At 48.1% G+C, this 26,447-nt stretch overlaps 1 protein-coding gene across 1 annotated transcript in view; it reads right to left on the bottom strand.

The window, feature by feature from the left end:
- Positions 1 to 26,447, bottom strand: part of LOC143841532 (alpha-2-macroglobulin-like protein 1) — a 65,016-nt gene that overhangs the window by 1,048 nt on the left and 37,521 nt on the right. Inside the window, exons 22-36 of the mRNA XM_077345916.1 lie at positions 26,032 to 26,153; positions 25,744 to 25,795; positions 24,206 to 24,289; positions 22,996 to 23,172; positions 20,264 to 20,345; positions 17,765 to 17,921; positions 16,243 to 16,317; positions 13,928 to 14,090; positions 10,860 to 11,014; positions 9,003 to 9,218; positions 7,074 to 7,195; positions 5,048 to 5,138; positions 3,352 to 3,420; positions 2,946 to 3,048; positions 1,455 to 1,496 (exon numbers count right to left, since the gene is read on the bottom strand). Of these exons, the coding sequence (XP_077202031.1) occupies positions 1,455 to 1,496; positions 2,946 to 3,048; positions 3,352 to 3,420; positions 5,048 to 5,138; positions 7,074 to 7,195; positions 9,003 to 9,218; positions 10,860 to 11,014; positions 13,928 to 14,090; positions 16,243 to 16,317; positions 17,765 to 17,921; positions 20,264 to 20,345; positions 22,996 to 23,172; positions 24,206 to 24,289; positions 25,744 to 25,795; positions 26,032 to 26,153 (1,710 nt within the window). The remainder of the gene's footprint in view (positions 1 to 1,454; positions 1,497 to 2,945; positions 3,049 to 3,351; positions 3,421 to 5,047; positions 5,139 to 7,073; positions 7,196 to 9,002; positions 9,219 to 10,859; positions 11,015 to 13,927; positions 14,091 to 16,242; positions 16,318 to 17,764; positions 17,922 to 20,263; positions 20,346 to 22,995; positions 23,173 to 24,205; positions 24,290 to 25,743; positions 25,796 to 26,031; positions 26,154 to 26,447) is intronic.

Raw genomic sequence — 26,447 nt, 5'->3', positions numbered from 1 at the left:
GAAAGAAATTGGAAATCATCAGGATATTTGAATGATCATTTTCAAAAGGCCCCATATACAATGACATGACTAGGTCGGGGCTGATACACAATTAGGCAAGTGCAAGATCAAGATTCTGAGCTCGGCGTGAATGTATCAGTTGTGTCCAGTTACGATATAACTGAAGAAATCCAACAGAACTTGTTTATGCTTAAGATACTAGTCTTGGTTGTGTTTGACGATTACTGTTAAAGATACAGAAGACAAGATACTGTTCTTCTTCCTTGGCTTAATGTTGACCTCCAGTTGAAATATAACACATTATGACAGTTCTAATTCTCTGGAAACTTACAGGATTTATTGAGCCACACTTTTTGATGTGGGACACATCTTCTGGCGTGGCTCCTGAAACGGATATGAATAAGGATGCGATGTCCATAGTCCGATCCCAGGGAGTGCGCCAGAAGAGGCAGAAGAGGCCAAGGGAGCTGAGGAGGCTGAGGCAGAGGCTGAGGCATTCCCAGGAACCCAGCCAGTGCCTGTGATGCCAGTGCTTTGCTCTCCTAGGCTGGGGCAGAGGCTATGGTGACCCCTGGGGGCCCAACCAGTACCTGAAATGCTGTTGAGAGGCCAGGAAGAGGCCACACTGCCTCTGAGGCCAAGGCTCCCCTGCCCCCCCCCAGCCCAGCCAGCACCTGCAATGCTGGCAGGAGGCAAGGAAGTGGCTGCACTGCCTCCAAAGCTGAGGCAGAGGCTGCCCCACCCCCTGGGAGCCCAGCCAGCTCCTGCAATGCCAGCATGGGCTGAGAAGTGGTGGAGGAGGAACACAGGTAAAAAGATAGGAAAACAGGAAGGGGAGAAGGGAAGGGATGTGTGTGTGTGTGTTTGCTAGGAAGGGAGGGAAGGAGGGGATTAGGAAATCAACAGGTAAGGTGGGAAATGGGAAGGGGAAGGGAAGAGAGTCTCAGTATATGTATGTGAGTGTTTGTGAGGGAGGGAGGGAGGGAGGGAAGTGAGAGGAACCAAGAAGGAGGTTGGAAAACCAACAGGTAAGGCAGGAGGGGGAAGAGAATAGAATCTGTGTGTGTGTGTGTGTGCATGTATGTTTGTGGTGGAGGGAGGGGGCTTTGACCAAGTTGCCCCAGAGCAGGTATGTGTCCCACATACCCTCTGAGAGCCAGATTGTCAGGGGAATATTTTTGTTGTCTTTGCCTGTCCTCCTGCATGTATTTCTACTTTGTTATTTTAAAAGAGAAGACTTGAATCACTCAGGCTCTTGAATGACTCAGGCCATGTCTTCCAGCATGTGTTTTTATGAGCCAGAGCCTGGTGTCTCGGGTTCATGGCCCCTGCTGGGCAAACCATCCAGAGCTTCTTGAGCCAACAGATGACTGTCCAAGACCCACATCCCAGGGCAGATCAGTCCTCTTCCTGGAGGAAAGAAAGCTTGCCATGGGAACTCAACACCTTCTTACCTGTACTGCACGGAGCATTGTATTCAGCCACTGCAAAGTCATCTGGAGGAGAGAGAGGAATGGTTGACCAGAGGCAGGTGAAGGCCCACAGCTGCACACTCCCCCACCCCCGAGACTAGCTGCATTATCAAGGCCCAATCACATGTGATGCCACTGTCCAGGAACACCAGTGGGCAGCTGAAATGGCCACTTGAAGGGCACAGGGATGGGAGGAAAAGCAGGAAAGGGTCAGAGACCTGAAGGGCAGGGAGCAGCCTGAGGCCTGGCAGAGTGCCTGGACTGCAACAAAACCTAACCCTGGTTGAGGTGTTTTCCACACAGGGACAGGCTTGGGTGTCCCAGCAGAGCAGCAACAGGGCTTCCACAAGGCAGGGATTTCTGCGGCTTTCCAGACGCCACCCCCATCCCCTGGAAGTGGTCACCCTCCCCCAAACTTACACCACTAGGACCTTTCTCTGTTTCTTTTTTTTTAAACTGACAATTCAATATCATTATAGCAATACAGATTTTGTAACAGGTTATATTAATTCCCAGCCTTTTTTTAAAGCAAAGCTCCACCCCCCTTTTACTGCAGCAAAATACCCTTTATAGCACAATAGTGAAAGAGGCTAGAGGTTTACTTTTGAAAACTGAAAGCTGTGATTCAGAGAACCTGAAGCAGACTAGAAGAATGTTATTGTTGTTGTTGTTATGTGCGAAGTCGTGTCCGACCCATCGCGACCCCATGGACAATGATCCTCCAGGCCTTCCTGTCCTCCACCATTCCCCGGAGTCCATTGAAGTTTGCAGAAGAATGTTATAAAGCTATTCAATTATGGATTTTTTTAAAGTCCCCAGTGGCTGGAAGGAGAATTGGGCTCATTTCATACATGTTGGATAATGCCCTTTCAATGTGCTTTTGCAACTGGATTTTCCTATGCAAAACAGGAAAATGTACTTCAAGTACATTGAAAGTGCATTATGGTTACTGTGGGTTGAACAGTACTTCAATCCATTTTTCTGCTGTGAAAGCCCACACCCTCCTCCACAGTGAGTTGTCTTGTTATTTTCCCATGAGGGACTGCACAGAAACCACAAAGATGAAAACAGGGTTGCACTTACCTGTAACTGTTGTTCACTGAGTGGTCATCTGTGCAGTTGCACAGCCCTCCCTCCTTCCCCTCTGTGGGCTGCTGATAATGGATTGACATGCCTGCAGCAGCAAGAAGGTGAACTGAGGGGATAATGCTAACCCCTCCCACATCATGTGATTCTGGGCAGGAAAATCACCCTCCATAGTGGGAGGGGTAAGCACTCTTGGGAGCTTCTAGAATGTATTTATATATAAAGCAATATATGCTAGCTCCTTCTCCTTGGCAGGCTCTGTGAAGATGCAGGAAAGTGTGCAGAGTGATCTGATTGCAAAGGGGTTGTAGATACAGGGTAGTCACTGGGCTGTGTATAAACAAAGGTGGTAATGAATGAGGCTGGTTCCCCCAGCCAGATGCCGACCTGGTTGGTAGTAATCATAGACCTTCACTGTCACGGGCTTCAGGTCTTTGACATCAAATTCTTGCTCCACCGAGAAACTGTAGTGTTGCTCATCACTGTCCAGCTGAAGAAGGAGGGAAAGAGAGTGAGGAGACAGCCTGACTCCAGTCTGGCAGATGCTTCGAGGCCAACATGATTCCAGGGTCTGAGCATTCGAGAGTCAAAGCTCCCTTTGTCAGATACCCTCTCTCAGAACAGGGAAACTTTTCAACCGTGATTCTTTGACCCTCTTTCTGCCACCAACCACTCATGCACCACACCCCTGTTCCACTGCTCCTCATTCCTTAAGGGATTGCTCTGCTGAATGACCATCCTGGTTGCACACCCCTGTTTTTGTCAAGATGGCCAAGACCTGTGCGGCCCTCACCTCATCCAGGTACACGCTGACCTTGTCAGGGTCAAATTCCACCTTTTTCACGAGAGGCTTCTCTAGCAGCTGTTGGAATAGAAAAGAGATGATGATATAAACATTTCCTGTAAATGTAGAGCCAGTCGGTGTCCCCCAAGATCAAATCGACCAATTTCTGGAAAAGAACATTTCATAGAATCATAGGATTGGAGGGGACCTCCAGGGTCATCTAATCCAGAGGTAGTCAACCTGTGGTCCTCCAGATATCCATGGACTACAATTTCCATGAGCCCCTACCAGCAAACGCTGGCAGGGGCTCATGGGAATTGTAGTCCATGAACATCTGGAGGACCACAGGTTGACTACCCCTGATCTAATCCACCAACCTGCACTATGCAGGAAATTCGTAACTACCTGACCACCCTCAGTGATCCCAATTCCATGCCCAGATGATGCCCTCCCCAAACCACAATCCCTGGCCAGTCTGGAAGATCATTTGCTTCCCGGTCCCGAAGTGGCAATCAGCATTTCCTCGGGCATGCAAGAGCCAAGCACCGACACAATCCCTTCTGCCCACCCACCGACAATCTGCCTAAATTCACAGATATTAAACATCCTCATGTATTGTCCCACCCACATAAGAAAAGGGCTTAGCCTTCTGAGAAACTAAATAGTCACATCAATCGTCTTCCACAAAGGCAAGAAATCCTGCAGACCAGGGGTAGTCAACCTGTGGTCCTCCAGATGTCCATGGACTGCAATTCCCATGAGCCCCTGCCAGCATTCGCTGGCAGGGGCTCAAGGGAATTGTAGTCCATGAACATCTGAAGGACCACAGGTTGACTACCCCTGCTGCAGACCAACAAACAGGGGACTTTCCATTGGACAGCTGGTGCTTCTCAGCTCAGAAAGCTTCAAGAAGCAAAGGACTATCGCATTAGCCAAGGAGTGCAGCATTGGCAGGCATGTTCGGTGCCAGGACGTTATGCGACTGTGCATAAGAACTTCCTTTGAGCATCTAGCCCAGAAAACCGGTGCCCCATCTGCTGGGGGTGGGGGATGATAGAAAAGCCCTAATAGATTTATTTAAAATATTTATTAGCCTTCTTTCTGCCCTATGGAGTTCAAAGCTTCTTACAGTATTAATAAAACACATGAAATAGATTACATTTTTTTAAAAAACCCAAGTCTTAAAATTACAATTTAGGACTGCTTTAATTGAATACAGTCCTAAATAAAATCGCCTTCAGCTGCCTTCTGACAATCAGAAGCAAGGAGGCCTGGTGTACTTCTCTGAGGTTGTTGTTCCGTAATGGGGGGGCTGCCACCAAAAAGGCCCTTTCTCTTCTGCCCCTCGGGGTGAGAGTCATTAATGGATGGGGCAGTCAGGAGAGCCTATCCCTCTGTTCCTAATTCCTGGGCAAGAACATAGAGGGAAAGATGGTCCTTCACATACCCAGGTTCCCAAGCCAGTTCTGGTTTTCTAAGGCGATTGCTGTGTTGAGTAACACCCCCAAAGCTACAAACCAGGACTTTCAAGGGGGGCACAGCCCCATTCAAGACAAGAGAGATCTGAAATCCTCAGTCTGTCTTTCTACTAACCCACAGAACCTTTCTCCTCTTCAGGCAACTCCCCCCCCCCCCCCAGTGAAACTCAAGATGTGACTGTGGAAGGGACGGGTAGCAAAATTTAATTGATAATCAGTTATCTGACCCCTTTCACAGTCTTCTTCATGGGGATGTATCCCGACAGCATGTTCACTTCCAACAGGACCATGTTGCTCCTCTCCCGTTTTCCTGTGTAGCTGCAAAAAGAAGGAAGGCAAGTATGAAATGAAGGCCATTGGTGCATTGGTAGGAGTCCAGCAGGCAGCCACATGGAGAAGAAGGAGGTTGGTTCTTATATGCCACTTTTCTCTATCCAAAGGAGTCTCACAGTGGCTTACATTTGCCTTCCCTTTCTCCAAAACAGACACCCTGTGAGGGAGGGGAGGCTGAGAGAGCCCTGATATTACTGAAGAAGAAGAGTTAGTTCTTAGGTGCCGCTTTTCTCTACCCGAAGGAGTCTCAAAGCGGCTTACAGTCGCCTTCCCTTTCCTCTCCCCACAACAGACACCCTATGAGGTGGGTGAGGCTGAGAGAGCCCTGATATTAAGAAAAAGAAGAGCTGGTTGTTATATGCCGCTTTTCTCTACTCGAAGGAGTCTCAAAGCGGCTTACAATTGCCTTCCCTTTCTCTCCCCACAATAGACACCCTGTGAAGGAGGTGAGGCTGAGAGAGCCCTGATATCACTGCTTGGTCAGAACAGTTTTATTAGTGCCGTGGCAAGCCCAAGGTCACCCAGCTGGCTGCATGTGGGGAGCGGGGAATCAAACCCAGCTCACCAGATTAGAAGTCCGCACTCCTAACCACTACACCGACAAGCTGGCTCTTGCAGGAGAACCTTCTAATCTCTATTTGGAATGTTCTTCGTCACGATTTAAAGTAGCAAGAATAAACTAAGCACAGCTTGTACAAATTTGAAGAAGACATTCCTGTACGGATCCTTTTGCATGGTCTTTGAAGTCAAAAGGGAAGTGAGTCAGCTATTGAGGAAAGATGAGTTTGAAAACCCGAATTCATCTGGAGCTGTCTCCTCTGAAGAGACTCCTAATCTATAACCTGCTTACTTTTGGTAAGACGTTTCAATGGGTTGAAGTAATTGCTCTCCTTTAACTATCTGTGCATAGTCATTAGAAGGAACCTATTCTTACAAGAGTAAACAATCCTGTTTTAATGAAAAGATAAAATGGAACCAAAATCCTCTAGTAATGCTCTGACTTCTAGCCTGCTTAGTATTTGGATGGGAGACCACTAAGGGAGAAGAGGGCTGCTTCGCAGTGGCAGGAGAGGGCGACCCCCTCTGTTTATTTCTTGCCTTGAAAACCCCACAGGGTCGCCCTTGCTCAGCGTGTTTCACATTTATGGACCATCAATGCCATCACCGCAGGGCTGCAGCCCCTTCAGCCGGCACTGGTTGACTGCATCTGTCCGTGCCTCTCATGGGGGCACCCGTGGCATGCTGCTTTCCCATTGGTGGATGTCAGCAGCGGGGCAATGACATAATGACCCTGAACGTGGGCATTTTGGCCACTGATGTCCCCCAGAAGAGGCAGTGGAGTCTTTGGTCTGCTCTATTCAGTCGTTTCTGAAGCCAGAGGAATCCTTCCTGTGCAGAAGGCTAGATGACTTGACTCACCACCAGTTTGGTGACCAAGATCCCCCCCTCTGTCCCTGTTAGACTTTAGCAAGAGCCAGTCACAGACTTTCAGTCAAAGGGTCAAACGGTTTGTTTACAGTTGTTGCTAGTGGGGACAGGCAGAGTGGGTCAAGTAGTCTGTTTAGATACGCAGATTTTGTTTAGGGGCCATTGCCTAACTCTTGTTTGTCACATCCACAAGTTCAGCAGGAAGAGAAGAATTCTCCTTCCTCCCTTTGTTTGAGAAGAGCTCTGCTTTAGGCTGATAGGCACATCCATCTTGAATATTCACCGTGTAACAGCTGAGGTGTAGAGCTCCTGAATGAGCTATGCATTTTCTTGTTTTGTCTTCCAATTTCCCCTATCCTGTTTAGCTATTAAAATAGTCTTTTTATATACAGTCTACCTTCCTTGTCTGGTCTCATCATTTATACATTGCTATGTTTTTATAACATAAACTACCAAATTACAAAAAACAGCCCCCCCCCCCCAATCTAGTACCTCACTCGAAGATGAATATCAAAGTGTTTCCTGGTAGACCAGCTGCATTCCTTCGGCAATGTCTCCACACTCAAAGTAAAAGCATCATATTTCTCAGGTTGTTGGTTATAGCGAAGAGTGCTCTGTACGGGAGAGAAATATCTTTGGGCCTTTACGCACGGGGATCTTTGTTGCAAATTGTTTGCGGAATGAAAAATCGCCATTTAAAATAGTGGAATTCGTCGTTATGCATACCTGCCTTTGTAGTGGAATCAGTTGCATTTTTTAGCATTTCCCACAGGCTTCCGGTCTCGGCAGAAATCGCTAGAAAGGAAGCGCTATTGCCAAGCTCGTCCCGCCCCTGGCCGTCAAGCAGCCAATGGGCAGCCGTTAGCATGCTCCCAAACAGCCCCTTTCCCTTTAAGAAAGGTTTAAAAAAAAAAAAAAACAGACCCATAGCAACGAATCTAGGTAGATTCGTTGCAACGGAGAGACCCATCCAGCTGCCTAATGTGAGCTGTCGTTTGATCGTATGATCGTTGCCACGCTGCCTCGAGTGATAAAAAAAAAAATCCCCTCCCCCTCTCACGGGCCCGATTTTCGGCTGAATTAATGTGTAAAAAATAAAGGGACTTTATTTCAGCAAACGGGCTTTTATGTGGCTTGTGCTTAGTGACTAAAGGTAAAGGACTGAAGCCAGGGAAGCCTCTAAACAGAAAGAGGCTCGCTGGTGCGTTTATCCCCGCTCGCTCGGAGAAAAAAAAATGGCGATCGCTTCGCCGGAAGTTTGGAGGACAGGCTCAGGAGGAGGGACTTTGAAGAAACCGCAACAATGGTAACGCACAGGTCTTTATCGCTAGTGTTACAGATTGTTTGCAAGAGTGTAGCGCTTTCCGGAGGGTGAATCCACTTTTTGGGATTCCCCTGAAAGCGCTACAACGAAGCGCTTTTTGCTGATTGGTTTCAGGAGTGTTGCAGATTATCTACGACGTCGTGCGTTAAGGCAAATCAATAGCGTTTCCAATTAGCAACCATTGTGCGATTTTGAAGCCGTGCAAAAAGCCCCTTTGTCTGAGCTCCTGCCGACTGGTGACGAGACTGAATACGGAAGGGAGTTAGGGCTGCCTGGAGCCAGAAATGGCTCCTGAGGGCTGGACTAAGAATTGTCCACATCATTGGTCTGGTTTTGGGAGGGGGGAGATGCTGGGACCAAAGCGGCTGTTCAATGATCCTGTGGCATACAAGGTGGGCAGTCCGGGCTGGGGTATTCCCTGGGATAATCCTGCAGCCCATTGATTTCAGAGCCCTCATTGTGAACAGCTTCAGGGTTGCCTCAGGCATTTTCTAGGGCTTATCAGATCATCTAGTGGTGACAACACCTGTGGAGATGGTTGGCAAAAGACCCCACTCCTTGTATCCAGCCAAACACAATTTTACAGCTGGCCCTCCCCTGCCTGCGGCTACCCCCTCCAAGCCCATCACTGGCCATTTTGGGAAGGGGGTCAACATGTCCATATACGATCATATCGCCCAATGAATGTTTAACAAATTAAAAAATATATATTAACAATTAATTGATTCCCACCCATTTGGGAAACTCTTCCAAGGCCGCCAAGAATCCCCAGCGTTTCATGAAACCCTGGCTGAGAAAGCCTGTATTATTGATTTGTATATAGCTCAACCTCTGGGTTGGAACGCGTTTGGTCTATGGCCATACTGTGTTTAGGCACTGATATTGTAGGTGCAATATTGCACAGCCTGTCTGGCATTTCCCACAGCTTCCCATCCTTCCCCAGCCAGTGTTGTTAGATCATGGCTGTTTGGCTGGCTCAAGAGATCTCGCTGCAGCTCCCACCTTAGCAACCGAGTGCCCTCTTCTCCTCCCAGCGGATCACAGAGAAGAGCCCTTGGCACCTTTGGGGTGTGCACCCCAGCATCCCCACAGCTCACCTGCACATATGCACAGCCATTCCCCGAGACCTCCACCTTGTATTGCCCGGGCACCTCGGGGAGTGACGCCTGCTGCAGCACCAGCCGGTTCCCCTTGTCCACGTGGAATTCATGCTGGAAACCTGTGGAGGACTTCACCAGCACCTGGACATCTTCAGTCTCACGATAGGTTAAGGCTGCATAGCGGGACAAGGCCTGCAGGGCAACCACCGTGTCCTGAGGAGCAGAAAGCAGTTACTGGAGGGGGGGATTTAGGGGACAGGGGCACCACTTGGAAGCCGTGAGCCAGACTTCCAATTGTCTAAAACGTTGCCACTGAAGGAGCAATGGATGGGAGCAGGCTGCAAGAAGCACTGGGGTTTGATCTACATGCCTAATGAAAAAACTGCTTGTTCCTTGTATTTTGCATTGTAATATTCACAGGTGTTTTGCCATGTCACCAACAGGAGCTTGTGTGATGTACAACAGGTTGCACTGGACTATGATCAGTGAGACTCGGATTTAGATGGCTGGGTGAGAAGAAATGTGGAATTTGCTGCCACAGGATGTTTTTAAAGGTTTTTTTTAAAGGAGGTTATTAGAAAGATTCATGGAGGTATTGCCAGGTGATAAAAGGGAACTTCCCTGTTCAGAGGCAAGGAACCTCCAGAGCCAGGAGACAACATCAGAGGAAGGCCTCAGCCTCTTTGCCCTGTTGCTGGCCCTCCAGAGGAATTGGTTGTCCACTGTGTGAGTCAGGATGCTGGACTAAATTGACCCTCACTGGTCTGATCCAGCAGGGCTCTTCTGATGTTTTATGAAGGCCTCAACCTCTCTGCCCTGTTGCTGGCCCTCCAGAGGAACTGGTTGTTCACTGTGTGAGTCAGGATGCTGGCCTAGATGGACCTTCACTGGTCTGATCCAGCAGGGCTCTTCTGAGGTTCTTATCAGGGAAAGGCCTTAGTCACTCTGCCTTGCTGTTCGCCCTCCAGAGGAATTGGTTGACCACTGTGGGAGATGAGACGCTAGACTTGATGGACCCACAGTGTGACCCAGCAGGGTTCTTCTTAGGAACTTATGCTTTAATATCAAGCATACAAAAGTATCAACATATACTACTCTCTTCCCCCCTTCCCCTCCCATCTTGTGAATTTCTTTTTAAAAAATTAAGGCAGCAGTACACTTGGATTCCTGGTGGTTTTTAAGAACATGATTCTGATGGAAGCGTTGCATCGCAGTGTATTTTTTTTTAAATCAGGTAAAATTTTATATGTTGTTTATATGTCGTAGACTCCAACCTAGGGTGTACAGGTGAGTTAGTAAGATGGTAGCCTGAAGATCAGAACGTTGTGGGCTCAAACCTACCTGTGGGTATTTTCCCCATACAGAATTTGCCATGCCGATTCCTTTTCCCGTTTTTCTATTTTTTTTTTGCTTTTGAAAACATGGCACAGCCATTTCTAAAACTTTTGCACCCCCACCTGGAGCTGTCCAATGAGCAAAAGCAGTGGCACAATATCGGTGGTGGAGGTGTGGTCTCCCGGGGGCGGGGGAGGGATTCGATGGACTTGTCCTGCTTGTGAACTCCTTTTGCCTTGGGAGCCAAGAAAGGAGAAAAAACTGGGGCAATAGGACTTTAATAAGAAAGAGAATGGAAAAATGAACTGAAGAGAGCAAAGTCCATGGAGAAGGAAAAAGAAAGCCCCTGCAAAGTGAAAGTGAGTTGGCATGCAGAAAAGGAAAGTACCACCGAGGGGGAAGCAGGGAAGAAACGAAGGAAACCACCAGTGCGTAAACGGCAAAAGCCTGCAATGGAGTGAACCATTAAGGCACACTCAAGTATCCCATCATTGCAGGGAAAAACAGAGGTGGCATTACCTGCGTGGAGAAAAATCCTCCGTATGAATTCTGGCTCGTAACAAGAATGGGTACAATTCGGGAGGCTTCTTTGATGTCATCAGCGGACACCTCCGGTTTAGAGAGGTGAGCCAGGAGGATGTAAGCAAATGTCTCGGTGTTGAACCAGGCTGCGTCTACAAAGGAAAGAGTGATCTTAGTTCTGTACAAGGGGGCAGGCATCACTGGGGGCTCTTTCCCATAGCCGTCGTTACAGCAGAAATGACTTTCAAATGCTTCGAAGTGTCTTCCTATTATCAGGCAACTCTGCTTTTTGACTTCATCCTTCTCTGGGCAATAAAGGTGCCATATTCTAAGAGTGAAAGCCATAAACCATTGGGGGATGTGGTGTCACTCAGAAGGGCTTCTAGGCACATGAATTGCACTGGCAGCATCTGAGCTTCTTTGGGCAGGGGCCTTGGGCCAGGACTCAAATGGCAGCCACAGAGTTGCCTATGACAGGCCTGATATATGTTCATTGTCAAGCATTTTAAAGTGATGAATAAGGGAGGCCCTGACTTGAATGGCCAGGCTAGCCTGATCTCATCAGATCTCGGAGGTTAAGCAGGGTCAGACCTGGATAGCACATGGATGAGAGACCCCCAGGGAAGTCCACTCCATAGAACAGGGGTAGTCAAACTGCGGCCCTCCAGATGTCCATGGACTACAATTCCCATGAGCCCCTGCCAGCAAATGCTGGCAGGGGCTCCTGGGAATTGTAGTCCATGGACATCTGGAGGGCCGCAGTTTAGCTACCCCTGCCATAGAGACAGGCAATGGCAAACTGCCCCTGAGCACCTCTTGCTTTGAAAGGCAGAGGCAGACAGGACACACAGGAATTACAATCATCAGAAATAAAGCCTGTGTAGGAGAATGAGAGGGATTGCAAGAAATATACTCAAAACTATAAATTGGTGAGTTCAATAGAGAGAACGTCAAAGTAGGAGTCTTTTCAAGGTATTCTTGAATCTTCTGAGTCTTTCGTGGCAGGATGGACCTTCAGTCTTCTGTGATGATGATGAAGATGATGATGATGTTATCTGTTCAGTTGTGTCCGACCCTCGCCGATTCTATAGGAAAGTCTCTGCCACGCGCCCCTGTCTCTGACTGCTTCTTTTAGTTGGTTCATGGTCATTCCTGTATCGGCTTTGATCGTGTCGAGCCGGTGGATCCTTTGGCGACCACGTTTCCTTTTGCCGCTGACCATGCCAAGCATTAATGATTTTTCTAGCGAGTTTGATCGCATGATGTGTCCAAAGTAAGTGAGCTTTAGCCGTAATATCTTGCCTTCTAATGACATAGTTGGTTTGCTCCTCTCTAAAACGCTCTTGTTGATAACTTTGGCTGTCCATGGGATTCGCAGCATCTATCTCCAACACCCTGGGCCTTTTTGCACGGGGATGTTTGTTGCAAATTGGTCACTGAATGAAAAATCGCCATTTAAAATAGTGGAATTCGTTGTTATGCATACCTGCCTTTGTAGTGGAATCAGTTGCGTTTTTTAGCGTTTCCCACAGGCTTCCGGTCTCGGCAGAAATCGCTAGAAAGGAAGCGCTATTGCCAAGCTCGTCCCGCCCCTGGCCATCAAGCAGCCAATGGGCAGCCGTTAGCATGCTCCCAAACAGCCCCTTTCCCTTTAAGGAAGGTTTAAAAAAAAAAAAAACAGACCCATTGTAACGAATCTGGGTAGATTCGTTGCAACGGAGAGACCCATCCAGCTGCCTGGGGTGTTTGAGCTGTCGTTTGATCATTTGATCGTTAACACGCTGCCTCCGAGTGAAAAAAAAAAAAATCCCCCCCCCGCCTCTCACGGGCCCGATTTTCGGCTGAATGGAATGTGTGAAATGTGTGTGCTTAGTGACTGAAGGGGAGGGACTGAAGCCGGGGAAGCCTCTGTTTGAGCTGTCATTTGATCGTGGCCACGCTGCCTCCGAGTGGAAAAAAAAAATCCCCCCTCCCCCCCCCCTCACGGGCGCGATTTTCAGCCGAAACAGTGTGAAAAATAAAGGGAAAATACATCAGCAAACGGGCTTCTGCGGGCTTCTTGTGCTTAGTGACTGTAAACAGCTCTGAGGAGGGACTGCAGCCTGGGAAGCCTCACTGGCTAAACGGAGGCTCGCCGGTGCGTTGATCTCCACTCGCTCGGGGAAAAAAAATGGCGATCGCTTCGCCGGAAGTTTGAAGGACAGGCTCAGGAGGAGGGACTTTGAAGAAACCGCAACAATGTTAACGCACAGGTCTTTATCGCTATTGTTGCAGATTGGTTGCAGGAGTGTATCGCTTTCCGGAGGGTGAATCCACTTTTTGGGATTCCCCTGAAAGCGCTACAACAAAGCGCTTTTTGCGGGTCGGTTTCAGGAGTGTTGCAGATTGTCTACGACGTTGTGGGTTATTCCAAATTAGTAGCGTTTTCAATTAGCAACCATTGTGCTATTTTGAAGCCGTGCGAAATGGCCCCCTAATTCGAAAGCATCTATTCTCCTCCTGTCTTCCTTCTTCAGGGTCCAGCTTTCACATCCATAGCTTGTTATGGGGAAGACAACGGTGTTGACTAATAGTGTGGAGTGGACGTGATCAGCAGACATCAGCTTGCAATCAGCTTCAGCAAACAAGTCTCCTTCGATTTCAAACCTTCTTCTGTGTGAATTACCATAGGCCTGCTGGAGTCAAAGACCTTTTGTGGCCATTCCCAGACTTCCTTGAACTCCTCACAGCTTTCAGCTCAGAGTTTCTCATTGTTTCGCCTACACACGGGTCTCTTCTGCCTATTGAAAGTCAAACAGCTGTCCTGTCAGTCAGCTGTGACCGGATGGTGCTTTTGAACACCATGCAAAGGAGACTCTTGCATAGCCACAGCGACACTAGAGGGGTCTTGCTGGCCCACACAGGCAAACAATGACTTGAGCTGATGCATGGTTTCAGAAACGGAGGCAAGGAGCAACCAACTCAGGCCTATGTTCAACACTCTTGGAAAGGGCTGGACCTCAGAGCCTGTCATAATTTGAGTAGGAACCAATCAAGTATCCAGTGAATGAAATCATCTCTCCTACCTTCTCCTGCCTCCTGTTCAGTTAAGTTTCTCAAGAGCTCTTGCCGGGTCTCCATGTCCCCTGCCAATGTGAAGACATAGGCCAACAAGGCTCTGGGGTAGGCGTCCTCCACAAAGCTTAAGTTCCTCTTGAGACAGGCCAAAGCATCTTCTACCATGGTATTCTACAACATGACAAAAGGATGCTGTTAGGTTAGGGATAGGACAAAGGTTCAGGGGAATTGTAGTTCTGAGATGTGGACCTGCAATCTCTCCCAGAACACGTCTCCAAACTACCTTTGCCCAGAATTCTTTGGGGAAAGCCATAGCAATGTACTACTATTATTTTTAAAATTATCCTTCATTTATACCTCATCTTTCTCCCCAATGGGGATCCAAAGTGGGCAAATCTTTCTACTGTCTTTGATAATGTGCTCTCTCTGTCCTTCCTGATATCTACTACAAGGAACACCCTTCTAGTCTTCTGTATTTCCCTGTAAACGTACAGGAATGGTTGACGCTGTTCCCAAGGAATGGCAGCCATTTATGTTCTTAGGAGCTACTAAATAAATGGCTGGCTAGGTTCAAGGCCAACATTGCCTAGGAAAAAGTGTTTCATGGCTACCCAGCCTGGGCAGATTATCTATCTATCTATCTATCTATCTATCTATCTATCTATCTATCTATCTATCTATCTATCTATCTATCTATCTATCTATCTATCTATCTATCTATCTATCTATCTATCTATCTATCTATCTATCTATCTATCTATCTATCCATCTATCCATCTATCCATCTATCCATCTATCCATCTATCCATCTATCCATCTATCCATCTATCCATCTATCCATCTATCCATCTATCCATCTATCCATCTATCCATCTATCCATCCATCTATCCATCCATCTATCCATCCATCTATCCATCCATCTATCCATCCATCCATCCATCCATCCATCCATCCATCCATCCATCCATCTATCCATCCATCCATCCATCCATCCATCCATCCATCCATCTATCCATCTATCCATCTATCCATCTATCCATCCATCCATCCATCCATCCATCCATCCATCCATCTATCCATCCATCCATCCATCCATCCATCCATCCATCCCAGGCTCAGGGTGGTTCACATGAAATGTAAAGGAACTATACATTAAACCGCTTCACATGAAACATAAAGCAACTATACATTAAACTCAGTTTTTTCATATCAAATTGAAATAACAGCAATGGTAATGATAATAATAACAAATTATTTTGTTATTATAACAAACAGTTTAACAGAATAACAATCAAACAGGTCCATGGTTGTCCAAGTTAGGTGCATAGATTCCTGGGAGGGAGGTTCAGAGGCCCCCTGGGTGTTGTTGGTTCCAGTCAACTTCAACCAAATGCCTGGTGGGGGAGCTCCCTTTTGCAGGCCCTGCGGAACTCTTTCAGTTCCATCAGGGCCCTGATCTCTTCAGGGAGCTTGTTCCACCAGGTGGGGGCCAGGACAGAGAAGGCTCTGGCCCTGGTTGAGGTCAAGCGGGCTTCCTTGGGGCCAGGGACCACTAGCCAGTTGGAAGTGGCACAGCGCAAGGCTCTCTGAGGGATGTAGGCAGGGAGGAGGACCCTCAGGTACACTGTTCTTTGGCTCCATTGTTAACCAAAAGGGAAGCTGCAACCAAGAAGTCAGAAGGAGACTGGGCCTGGGAAGAGCAGCCACGAAGGAGCTAGAAAAATTCTAGGTCATGGGCAACCAAGATCGAGTTAACCAAGTACAAAGATGGGTCATGGGCAACCAAGATCATCACAGTTCCCTCACATGGTGTGAATATGGGTGTGAATGTTGGACAATGAAGAAAGGAAGAAAGTTGATTCCTTTGAAATGTCATATTGTGGGAAAGTTTTACAGGTGCCAGGGACTGTCAGAAAGACAAATAAACAGCTTTTAAATTAAACTTGAATGCTCCCCAGAAGCAAAAATGACTAAACTGAGGCTATAATACTTTGGTCACATCACGAGAAGACAATAATGCTAGGAAAAGTTGATGAGGGAGACCCAACAGGAAATGGATGGTTGGGGAAGCCACGGCCCACAGTTGGCAAGACATGAGCAAGGATTATTTTGAAGGACCCTGATTCATAGGGAACCAGCTAGACGGTCCTTGACACACATTCACACTAGCAGTCTGGAACAGTGGATTTAAATTATGGTTTGTATGTTCTAAATGCATTTTGTTCTACATGTTTTACTTGCGTTTGTTAGCCGCTTTGAACTCTATAAGGAAGAAAGGTGACTACTCTATGTTTTAACAGACCGAATAAATGGAGGACTCACATTCTGGTCCAGGTGGACCTCCAGCAGTGCAGCAGTCACGTAAGCTGTCAGCGAGAACTCATCGTCCACGCCACCCTGCAGACAGAAGAGAAAGCCCAGGAGACAAGCCAAGCCATTAGAGCTTCTTCCCTCAACCCCCAAAAGCACAATGCACCGTGAAGCTTTCAGAGATACTCTATACTTCCATTGGCTAGACCTCTGGCATGAAGGATGGCATTAGAAACAGTTTGCATCTCAGAATGAAGAAGTTATGTGCTTGGAACATCTGGGATTTAGATCTTTTAGTTCCATACTCCAGTTCCATAATTATACTTTCAACATGTTCTAATGCTGTACTTTCTGCCAGGGTCTCCAACATGGTCCTTGTGGGCAGCATGGCACCTGCTAGCACTTCTTTAACTATTTCATCAGTCCCCTTGGGAGGAGGACTCTGTGGCCTTGTGCCCCACAGAAATCCATGGATGCCAGTTTCCAGGGGGACCTTGGTATCACCCAGAATGACAGCTGTTCATCAAACTGCAGAAGTCAATTCACCTGGAGAAAAGGGCTGCTTGGGAGGGAGGCTCTGTGGCCTTGTGCCCCACAGAGGTCCAGGGATGCCAGCCTCCGGGGGGGTGGGGACCTGGAAATCCCCCAGAATGACAGCTCTTCATGAAAAGATCAGATCCCCTGGAGAAAAGGGCTTGTTGAGAGCAACTCACTGGGGTTGGCTCTGCAGCCCCCTTCCATAGCTTCTACACAAGAGCAACTCACTGGGGCTGGCTCTGCAGCCCCCTTCCACAGCTTCTACACAAGAGCAACTCACTGGGGCTGGCTTTGCTTCCCCCCCCCCCATCTGCACCAGAGCTACTCACTGGAGCTGGCTCTGCTTCCACCCAGCAAGTTCCAAGGGTGGCAGGAAGTTGGGGGCGGAAAGCTGATTCCTTATCAGCCCTTCCTGGCCAAGGGCTCCCTCCCAATAGGAGCTAAGCTATAAGGGAGGGGCATTCCTGGCCAAGAGCCAATCAGATGGTGAGTGACCTGTTGTTTTGGAAAATCCGTGCTTTCCTGATGATTAATGAACTCCCACCCATTCAAGAAACTCTTCCAAGGCTGTTAGGAAACCCCAGGGTTTCATGAAACCCTGGTTGAGAAAGCCTGAGTTAGTTCCCTGAAGAAACCCTAAGCAATGCTTCTGAATTTAACATGAGCCTGGGTACAACCACAAGAGAAGAGATTTGTGATGGAGGAGAAGGCAGCCATTGGGAATAAGGCACGTCTGTTGGTCCTTGACTTAATACTCTTGCACCTTCCTCTACCCTCCTCCATCAAATTACACTCCTAACGAGTATCCAGGCTAAAATTAGACCTCTTGCTCTCTACTGTTACAGCAGAAGGTCACATGAGAATCACTTTCTGCTAGATGCTGCTATTGGGTTGCCCGTGCATTACAATGCCCATGGACACCCAGTGCAGTTTCTACCAAGACACAGGATTATCCACTAGTTCGTGTACATTTCCTATGGCAGTGCAGTGTCTGTACCTTCAGGGCGTTGTTGAAGAGCCTCCCTACGCTTTCGAAGCAGCCGCTGGGGTGCTGGTGTTCCTCCAACCAGTGGACAGTATCTTGAATGTGCTTCTCGTCAATGAAGATGTGAGATTTTGCCTGGCCAAAAGCCCGGGCCACAAAAGCCGTCAGCCTGTGGAAATGGGGGGTGGGAAGAAGAGACTATTCAGCGCTCTGATCTCAGTACTTTGCATTTTGGATATGATAAAGGGAGCTGCGAGTCTCGAAAGCTCATGCCCCCCCCAAAGAAAACAAACAAACAAACAACAACAACAATAATGTGTGCTCTCATGGCTTTCTTCTCACAAGTAGGACTCCCCAGAGAGATTCTGATAGATTGAGGCACTCCATTCACTTCCACCTTCATGATGCAGGTATGTCAAGTGTTACACAAAGGCCAGGCCTTCATGTCAATTTAACAGATGGCCAGCTTGAATTAAACAGATGGCCAGCTTGAATGGATGAACCAGACAATAAAAATGATGCTCCGAATGTTAGCCCATGACCATCCCGGGACTTGTTCGTGGATCCACTTTATTTGCTATCCGGGAAACTCCACAAACCTTCACGGGATTTGCCCCATTTGAACTATTATATGGACAAGAACCTTGGGGGTATCCCTGACCTCGTAAGAGATCAATAGGTCCCTGAACCCCGAGTACCCAGCAAGACCCCAGTGAAATATGTACAAAACTTATGGGTGAGGTGGGAAGCTGTGAGAGAGCTTGCCCAAGGGAATTTGGAACAAGCTCAAGGGGTGCAAAAAGCCTAGTATGACCGAGGGACTCAAAAACTTGTCTTCCATCCAGGCGGCCAGGTATTAGTCAGCTGAAGTGCTCTGGAGCCACATCATGGATATTTGAAAGAAAAAAAAACTTGTATGGATATCCCTGGCAGGGGCCTTTTACAATGAGGTGAATTTTGGGTCCCCTAACATATGAGATACGGTGCGGGGGAGGGCAGAGGGGCCTGAAAACGACTCCATGTCAACCATTTAAAAGCGTGGCATGCACAATTACAGGAGGAAGCCTGTAGACCTGCCATGATCCCAGGAGAACTGCAAGACGGAAAGCTACCTTGGCAAGGCAACATGGAAGAGGACCCAGAACTACCCCAGATGGATGAGGCCTTGACAGAAACCCAAAAGGGCGAGGTCCGTTCATTATTGCAACTGATCCCCGATGTTTTCTCCTCCTCTCCAGGGGTCACTCGACAATGCACAAAGTTGACACCCTGTGGTGTCATTAGGGCCACATGGATACCTCTATCCCAGAAAAGGTGGATGAGGTAAATAAGGAGGTAGAGGAAATGTTTAAGATGGGGGTCATAGAGCCCTTGCATAGTGACTGGTCTAGCCCTATCATATTAGTGCCTTAGCCTGATGGGACTATGAGATTCTGTGTGGATTTTTGGAGGTCAACAAGGTAGCCCGCATTGATTCCTACCCTATGCCATGTTCCTGGTGGAACAATTATGAGTGGCAAAATACCTTACTGCTCTTGACCTGACAAAGGGGCATTGGCAAGTTCCCATAGATCCCAAAGATAAAGAGAATACTACATTTGCATCACCCAGGGGTTTATTTCAATTTATCCACATGCCTTCCAGCCTACATGGGCCTCCGGCCACCTTCCAACGCCTAGTTGATCAAGCCCTTAGTGGCTGTCACCCCTTTGCTCTCACTTATATTGATACAATAATCTTAAGTATGGACTGGCCCTCACACTTGGGTCATCTTAGAACTGTCCAGACAGTCCTCTGGAACGCGGGACTGATAACCAATCCCAAGAAAAGCCAAATCAGGTTCCAGAAACTGAAGTATTTGGGATTTCCGGTAGGCCAAAGGCAACTGCAGCCCCTCCCTGAGAAGGTCACTATGCTTCAAAATAGCCCGAGGCCAGTAACCAAGAAACAACTGAGAAGGTTCTTGGGACTTGTGGGATATTATAGTAGATCTATTCCCCGTTATGCTACCACAGCTAGTTCCTTGATGGACTGCCTGAAACGCACCTAGCCAAAGACTTTATTATTATTATTATTATTATTATTATTATTATTATTATTATTATTATTATTATTATTATTATTATTTCAATTTATTTCCGGCCACTCCCAAATGGCACGTGGTGGGTTACAGTGTCTTAAAACCCCATTAAAACTCCCATTAAAAGACTTTAGTATGGACGGCGGCTCACCAAGCAGCTTTTGATGAACTGAGGACTAGCCTCACAAGGCACCCATGCTCAATAACCCGGATTTTGGTGTTCCCTTCCTCCTTCACATCAACGCCTGTGGAACAGGATTGGGGGCGGTGTTATCACTGGAGCACTTCCCCAGAATCACACAGGTGATGTGAAACCACTCTATGAGACCCTTCTGTCCTGATGAATGTCTTTGGAATGCAGGACATGCCTACGCTCTTTCTCAGTGGACGGTCACCGCATAGGCTGGCTGGCCGTGGCCCCATTTACTCACCAGGTATTGCCCTCAGCGTCACGTTTGCCAAACGCACTGTAGGAGCCATTGCTGTGTTGGTAGAGCAGTTGGCGCTGGTACCCTGTGGGGAGAGGGTAAAAAAAAATCACATTTCTGCTTCACAACTACTCTTAGGAGCTCCATGTCACACGTGACTTAAACATTCTTTAAGTATTTGAAAGGTTGTCACTTGGAGGAGGGCAGGATGCTGCTTCCGTTGGCTGCAGAGGAGAGGACACGCAGTAATGGGTTTAAACTTCAAGTACAACGATATAGGCTAGATATCAGGAAAACATTTTTCACAGTCAGAGTGGTTCAGCAGTGGAATAGGCTGCCTAAGGAGGTGGTGAGCTCCCCCTCACTGGCAGTCTTCAAGCAAAGGTTGGATACACACTTTTTTTGGATGCTTTAGGATGCTTAGGGCTGATCCTGTTTGGAGCAGGGGGTTGGACTAGATGGCCTGTATGGCCCCTTCCAACTCTATGATTCTATGATTCACAAAAAGCCTCCAGGTCGACAGGGGACCTGTTTTCAGATTGGGATTTCCATTTTAGACCTGGCCCAGTTGTTTTAGCTGTCCTCAGTTTGGATATCGCACTTAGAATCATACCATCACAGAGCTGGGAGGCCAGATTCATCCAGTCCAACGCCCTGTGCAATGCAGGAAACTCACAACGACCTGCCCCCCCACAGTGACCTTAATTTCATGCCCAGCATTTTACCAGCTTGTCAACAAGAATATCATGTGGAAGCTTATCAAAAGCCTTACTGAAATCCAGATAAACTGTGTCCACAGCATTCCCCTGATCCAGCAAGGTAGTCACTTTCTCCCAAAAGAAAGATAAGGTTCGTCTGACATGACTTGTTCCTGAGAAACCTGTGCTGACATTTCACCTGTTCTCCAAGACTTGTCAAAGATAATGGACAGAGGTTCATTACATCTGCAAGTTCTTTTAGTACCCTTGAATACAATTCAATTCATTATTTAGCTTTCCCTTCCTAAGCCATGGACATTAACAGGAAGAACCGACGAAAATGCAATCGGCACTCCCAAGTCCTTCACCTTCCCCCCCCCCCAAAGCCACATAGCCTCTTTTTCCACGCTGCACTTCTTGGGGTTCAAAATACTGTGCTTACGTTACATTGCAATGTACCCTGCATTGTAGGGCTTTTATCTTGGGGGAATGCAATTAAGAGCAATGATTCATGTGTTGCACTCCAAGCTGAGGGAAGTATTCAGGGCGATGTAATAAAGAAAGCATATCCTGCAAGATCTTGCCCGAGAAGCCATGGGAGAATAGAAAAGGAGATGTAAGAAGGGAACACAAGAAGAGATGATCAAGGGATATGACCCGTACATTAATTTGGATGAAGCTTCAAACTCGAACCAGAAGGAAAGGTGAGGTTTAAATATTTAAACAAGCACAGAAATAAATACATGTTGTTCAATGGACGGCTAGGGTAGGAACAGGTGCCCCCCCCATTTCATGTCTGATACTTTTTTGTATTGCTGCTAATTTGTAGTCAGCTGTGACATTGCTTATTAGACATCTCTTGATTGCATTGTTTGACCCTGCGCAATCCACCTTGCTTCTCAGGGAGAAATGAAATAACCCGAAAAGCAACATACAAAATACAGATAACCCAAGATATGTGCAATGAGGTCCTTAACAGCAAGCCATCTCTCTTCACTGGGCCACAGACATACCATTGGACATCATTGTGGCCCACCATGAGCCAGCATCCCTCACAGTTAGCTGTGACATGCACAGAGAGATTTGGGGTCTTCACATCCCCTGGGAAACAATGGGGTTCTGTACCAGTCAGAGCTGCCACAAAATGCCAGGGGCTGCTGCAAGACAGCCCTTCTCTCCAAGTCCCCACACCTTCTCCAAGATGTCATATCCCTGAAGAGCTGCTTTCCTTCTAGCCTCTTCCTCAGCAAACATCCATCCGAAACAGGTCACAAGGATACCCTTTCTACCACCATCCTCCCCTTGGGCTGCTTATAGCGGGAGACCTCTAGACAATTGTAGCCCTTGCCCACCTAGGGTCAGTTCATCAGTGGCGGGAAAATAAGGTCTTGTCTACTTACAGGAAGTTCTTACCATGGAGTATCTGACAATTCCTGGAGCTACCTATAAATCATAAGGGTAGCTCTAGCTACCATAGTTTCTGGCAATTGCTAGAGTTACCTGTGAGATTTCCAGATAACTTGTTACTATGAGGTAGCTCTAGGGATCACCAGGAGCTCTATGGTTAGAACTCCCTGTTGGAAATGGAGGACTTATTTCTTATTTTAATTTTTCTTTAGGGTCCATCACTCAACACTTCTGTCCCCCAACCCACTGCCTGTCAGCCCTACATACAGGCAATTTTGGGGGAAGAACAGAAAGAGCCAACAAATTCAGCCCTCCCTTGCACCAAGTGGAAATGCCCTCTCTAGACCTTTGCATATCCCCAATTCAGGAAAGAACAAAGTTGCCAGGAATGACAAGCCTGGACAAGGCAGAGAGAGGACAGGGAGAAGCAGGCTTGGAATCTCTCTCTCACCTTGATATGTCTCCCTCTCTCCCAGCCCATCATGTCCCTCCTGGGAAGCCACACTCTTCTGCCAGCACAGTGTTGCCTATTAAACCCGGACAGTGCAGCAAGAAAACGGGGGTGCTTTTCAGAAGCACGAAGGAACAGGAGCCATCTTCTAAAGGAATAGATAAAAAAATAAATCTCACCCTTCTTCATGTATTCCATGGCCTTGGCTGTGATTTCAGGAGTTGCCTGGTTGGTCGCCTCCAAGTACCGGAGTATGAAGATGTTGGGAACAAACTTGACCATGTTCTGCTCCCCACAGCCAAAGGGCATCTCAAGCAGCTGGTCCAAATGCTCCAGCGAGGGGCCCAGAATGTCACCTGAAGGTCACAGGCCAGGGGAAGGAAAAGCTAATTTATCTCATCGGACCAAAGAGCCCTTCTTCTTAACCTCTGAAATCCACATTCAATCTCCTCCCTCCCAACATCCGAGGACTTGTGGGATAAGATCCAGTAGGACTGCAGCTGAAATACTGTGCTTGAATTCCAAACACCATGTTGGGAAAGGACCAGAATTTGGAAGAGGTGGAGACATGAGCAAGGATGCAATGAGGCCTGAGGGGGAGCTGGGGTGCGTTTTGAGCTGTGGTGGAAAGAACTAGGCTTTAGGTGGCCCAATTCCAAGGATCCCCAGGAAAGACCTCTCAGCAGCTGCCCCAATATTTGGGACCCCCTTCCTGACATCCCCACTCCTGGGGACAGGCCTCCCAGCATCAGTAGGACACTGAAACCCCCTGAGTCACCCCTCAATCCTAGGGAGAGTTGCTGATCTGAAATCTTGGGGTTCTTGTGGGAATATCAGTGCCTAGGAATGTACCACTAGCCTGATTGTCAGGGATGTTTTGGTAATAGAAGATTTTATATGGTTTATTTTTGAGATCCAGAGGAGTGTGTTTGTTCTCAGAGAAGGCACACACCCAAATGACAAAACTGTTCTTGGTTTTCTGTCAGGAATATGGACATAAATGGCAGTTCAGAGAGTAGCATAAGCTGCTTAGGTTGAGGCCAGAAAGAACTTACGACCCATGCTTTGAAAAAGGTCAAGTAAAAGGGGAAAAGAGGAGCAAGAGGAACAGGCGCAAATGTGTCATAAGGGAGCCACGTGCACTGAGGGGGCACCCCCCATCTGAGATCCCTCTGCAGTCCCTCCTCGGAGCTGGCAGAAAGGATCTGTGGGAACCAAACCGCTGAGGAGTTGAGGAGAGACTGGCCAAAGGTGGACATCTGAAGGTGAAGAGAGCCAAACCACCATGCAGCAAAGCCGGGCAACTGACCCACCGGCAGGCCCTCCTCCTTGTCTCAGCCACAGCCAGCGCTTGGGCCTCGCAAGGGGAACCCAAGCCCATTTCCTCACCAATGACAGAGAAGGCGGCTCGGCCAGAGTCCTCCACAACATTCTCAGGCAGCTTGAGAGAAACTTCCTCCACCATGGCATCCCCTGAGAGGAGAAGACAGTGACCACCAGCACACGAAGAGTGCCCCTTGCAGCCCAAGTAAGGGTCTGTGGTAGACAGGATCCACAGGCCTGAGGTGCTACCCCTGTATGAGGAATGGCATCTGCTTTTGCCTCCCACCCACCCCTCAGCAAGGCTTGTGCCTTGAGTGTTGTGCTGTGGCCCCAGAGGTCCATGACCAAAGCATTGAAAGGGCACCCACAGGTACACAAAAGCTTCACTGGCATTCTACTGAAGCTCAGGGTTCGGTTCAAGGCAGCCTTCCCTCCCAGCCCTGGATGGACAGCCAGAGAACCGACACGGAGCCAAGCTGCTGGGGTTTCATGGAAAAACAACGGCAAGGACAATGGTGCAAAGATAATTTGATTGCTCCGTGTTTTCAGCTGAATTGTTGGAAGACAAACAAGAAGATTCCCCTAAAGAAGGGTATTGGGAATTCTTTTTAGTACTTTAAAAAACACCCTAATAACATAACTTTACCTATTTTTGCACCATTGGCCTAGGCCTTGTTTCTCCTTACTTGTGATTCATGCAGCTCTTGGTGTCGTGGTTAAGAGTGGTGGCTTCTAATCTGAAGAGCCGGGTTTAAATCCCCCATTCCTCCTCCATGCAGCCAGCTGGGTTGACCTTGAGTCACAGTCCTGTTAGAGCTGTTCTCACTGAGCAGTTCCTCCAGAGCTCTCTCAGCCCCACCTACCTGACAGGGTGTCTATTGTGGGGAGAGGAAGGGAAGGTGACCGTAAGCTACTATGAGACTCCTCTGGGCAGTGAAAAACATAGTTTAAACTCTTCTTTTCTGCTCTTGCTTCCTCTCAGAAAGCTCACAGCCTTGACTCTCCATTATACAAGAGCATTTGCCTCATTATATTTTCAAACATTAACAAGGACGGACTCATTGCCACTGACGAAAGCCAGACTGAAAACGGAAAACAAATGAATCTAGAGACTGTTTTGGCAGAGTCAAAGTCTAAATAAATGAGATAAGATACTTTTTATCTTCTTATACTTAATTAAGCCACTGGACAGATTCTGTCTCTCCTTTGTTACAATTTTGGAATCGTCCACTTTTTTCGTGCAGCACTCCTCTCAGAAAGCAGCACAGCTCCAGAAAGTCAACCCAGCTGGCCAATGGACCAATGCCCCAACTGGTTATAAGGCAGCTCAAAAGGGGAACAGGGGCTGGATGTAAAGGGGCCAAAGTTTATGGCCACCATGCATAGCTTTCCCCTCCTCCCCTTGCCTGCACATGTCATCTCCTCTGGATGATCTAGTGACCTGGGACCTGGGCAGTAGGGAAGATTCCACTTCCCAGGCAGGACGGTGTCATGAGCAGCAGAACTCAATGGCAACCACTGAAACACTGGACATCCTCTGTTTTGTGTTATGTTCTCTGTGGCACAGTCACTAGCCAAGCTATCCTGAGCTACCGTGTACATACCTGAAGAGCAGAGGAATGCATTGTGGGTCTCTTCCTTGAAGACGCCTTCTGGCTGTGGGAGGAAAAAGAAATTGGGAGTTCTGTGTGGAATGGACGCCACAATGGCACATGTGGGACACATTTGCCTGGATCCCCTGGCTGGAGCCCACAAAATGTGGTGGCTCCTTTCCAAAATGCTCAGAAGGAATGAAGCCCAGCAAAAGCACAATCGCCAGAGGGCCAGGGAGAGCTGCTGGGCCTTGGCAGTTATCAGTGTTGCTCCCAAACTCCCGAGGTGACCAAACTGACCTTGACCAGAAGGGGCTTGATCACGGTGTCGGAGTGGCCATGCGCAGGCATCATGGCAATTCTGTTGCCGCACAGCTCCTGTGTCTCCTCGGCCTCCGTGGTCACGGAGAGGTTGATGCGTCCTGCGTGAATGGAGCACATCCGACTCTTCCCCAAGAGCTCAAAGAGCACAGATGCAGGGATGCAGGGGACGATGTCGTGGCTCACGTTTGCCAGGATGGGATTGGCCCCCCTCCAGCACTACTACTGCCACCAAGCCCACATCCCTGGCCACGCCCCACTGTCACTCCTACCCAATTTGGCTGGGAAGGAAACAACCTACCTTCTCCTACTGCCTCCACAATGGTCCTGCCCCCCCTGAGCAGACCACAGGGCCCCCCACCACCCCTGCCCCACCCCTTCCAGGGATTTGGGGC

The sequence above is a fragment of the Paroedura picta genome, chromosome 7 (assembly GCF_049243985.1).
Source record: "Paroedura picta isolate Pp20150507F chromosome 7, Ppicta_v3.0, whole genome shotgun sequence".
Lineage (NCBI taxonomy): Eukaryota > Metazoa > Chordata > Lepidosauria > Squamata > Gekkonidae > Paroedura > Paroedura picta.
The sequence above is the reverse complement of the archived record's forward strand: the minus strand, read 5'-3'. Positions and strand labels throughout refer to the sequence as shown.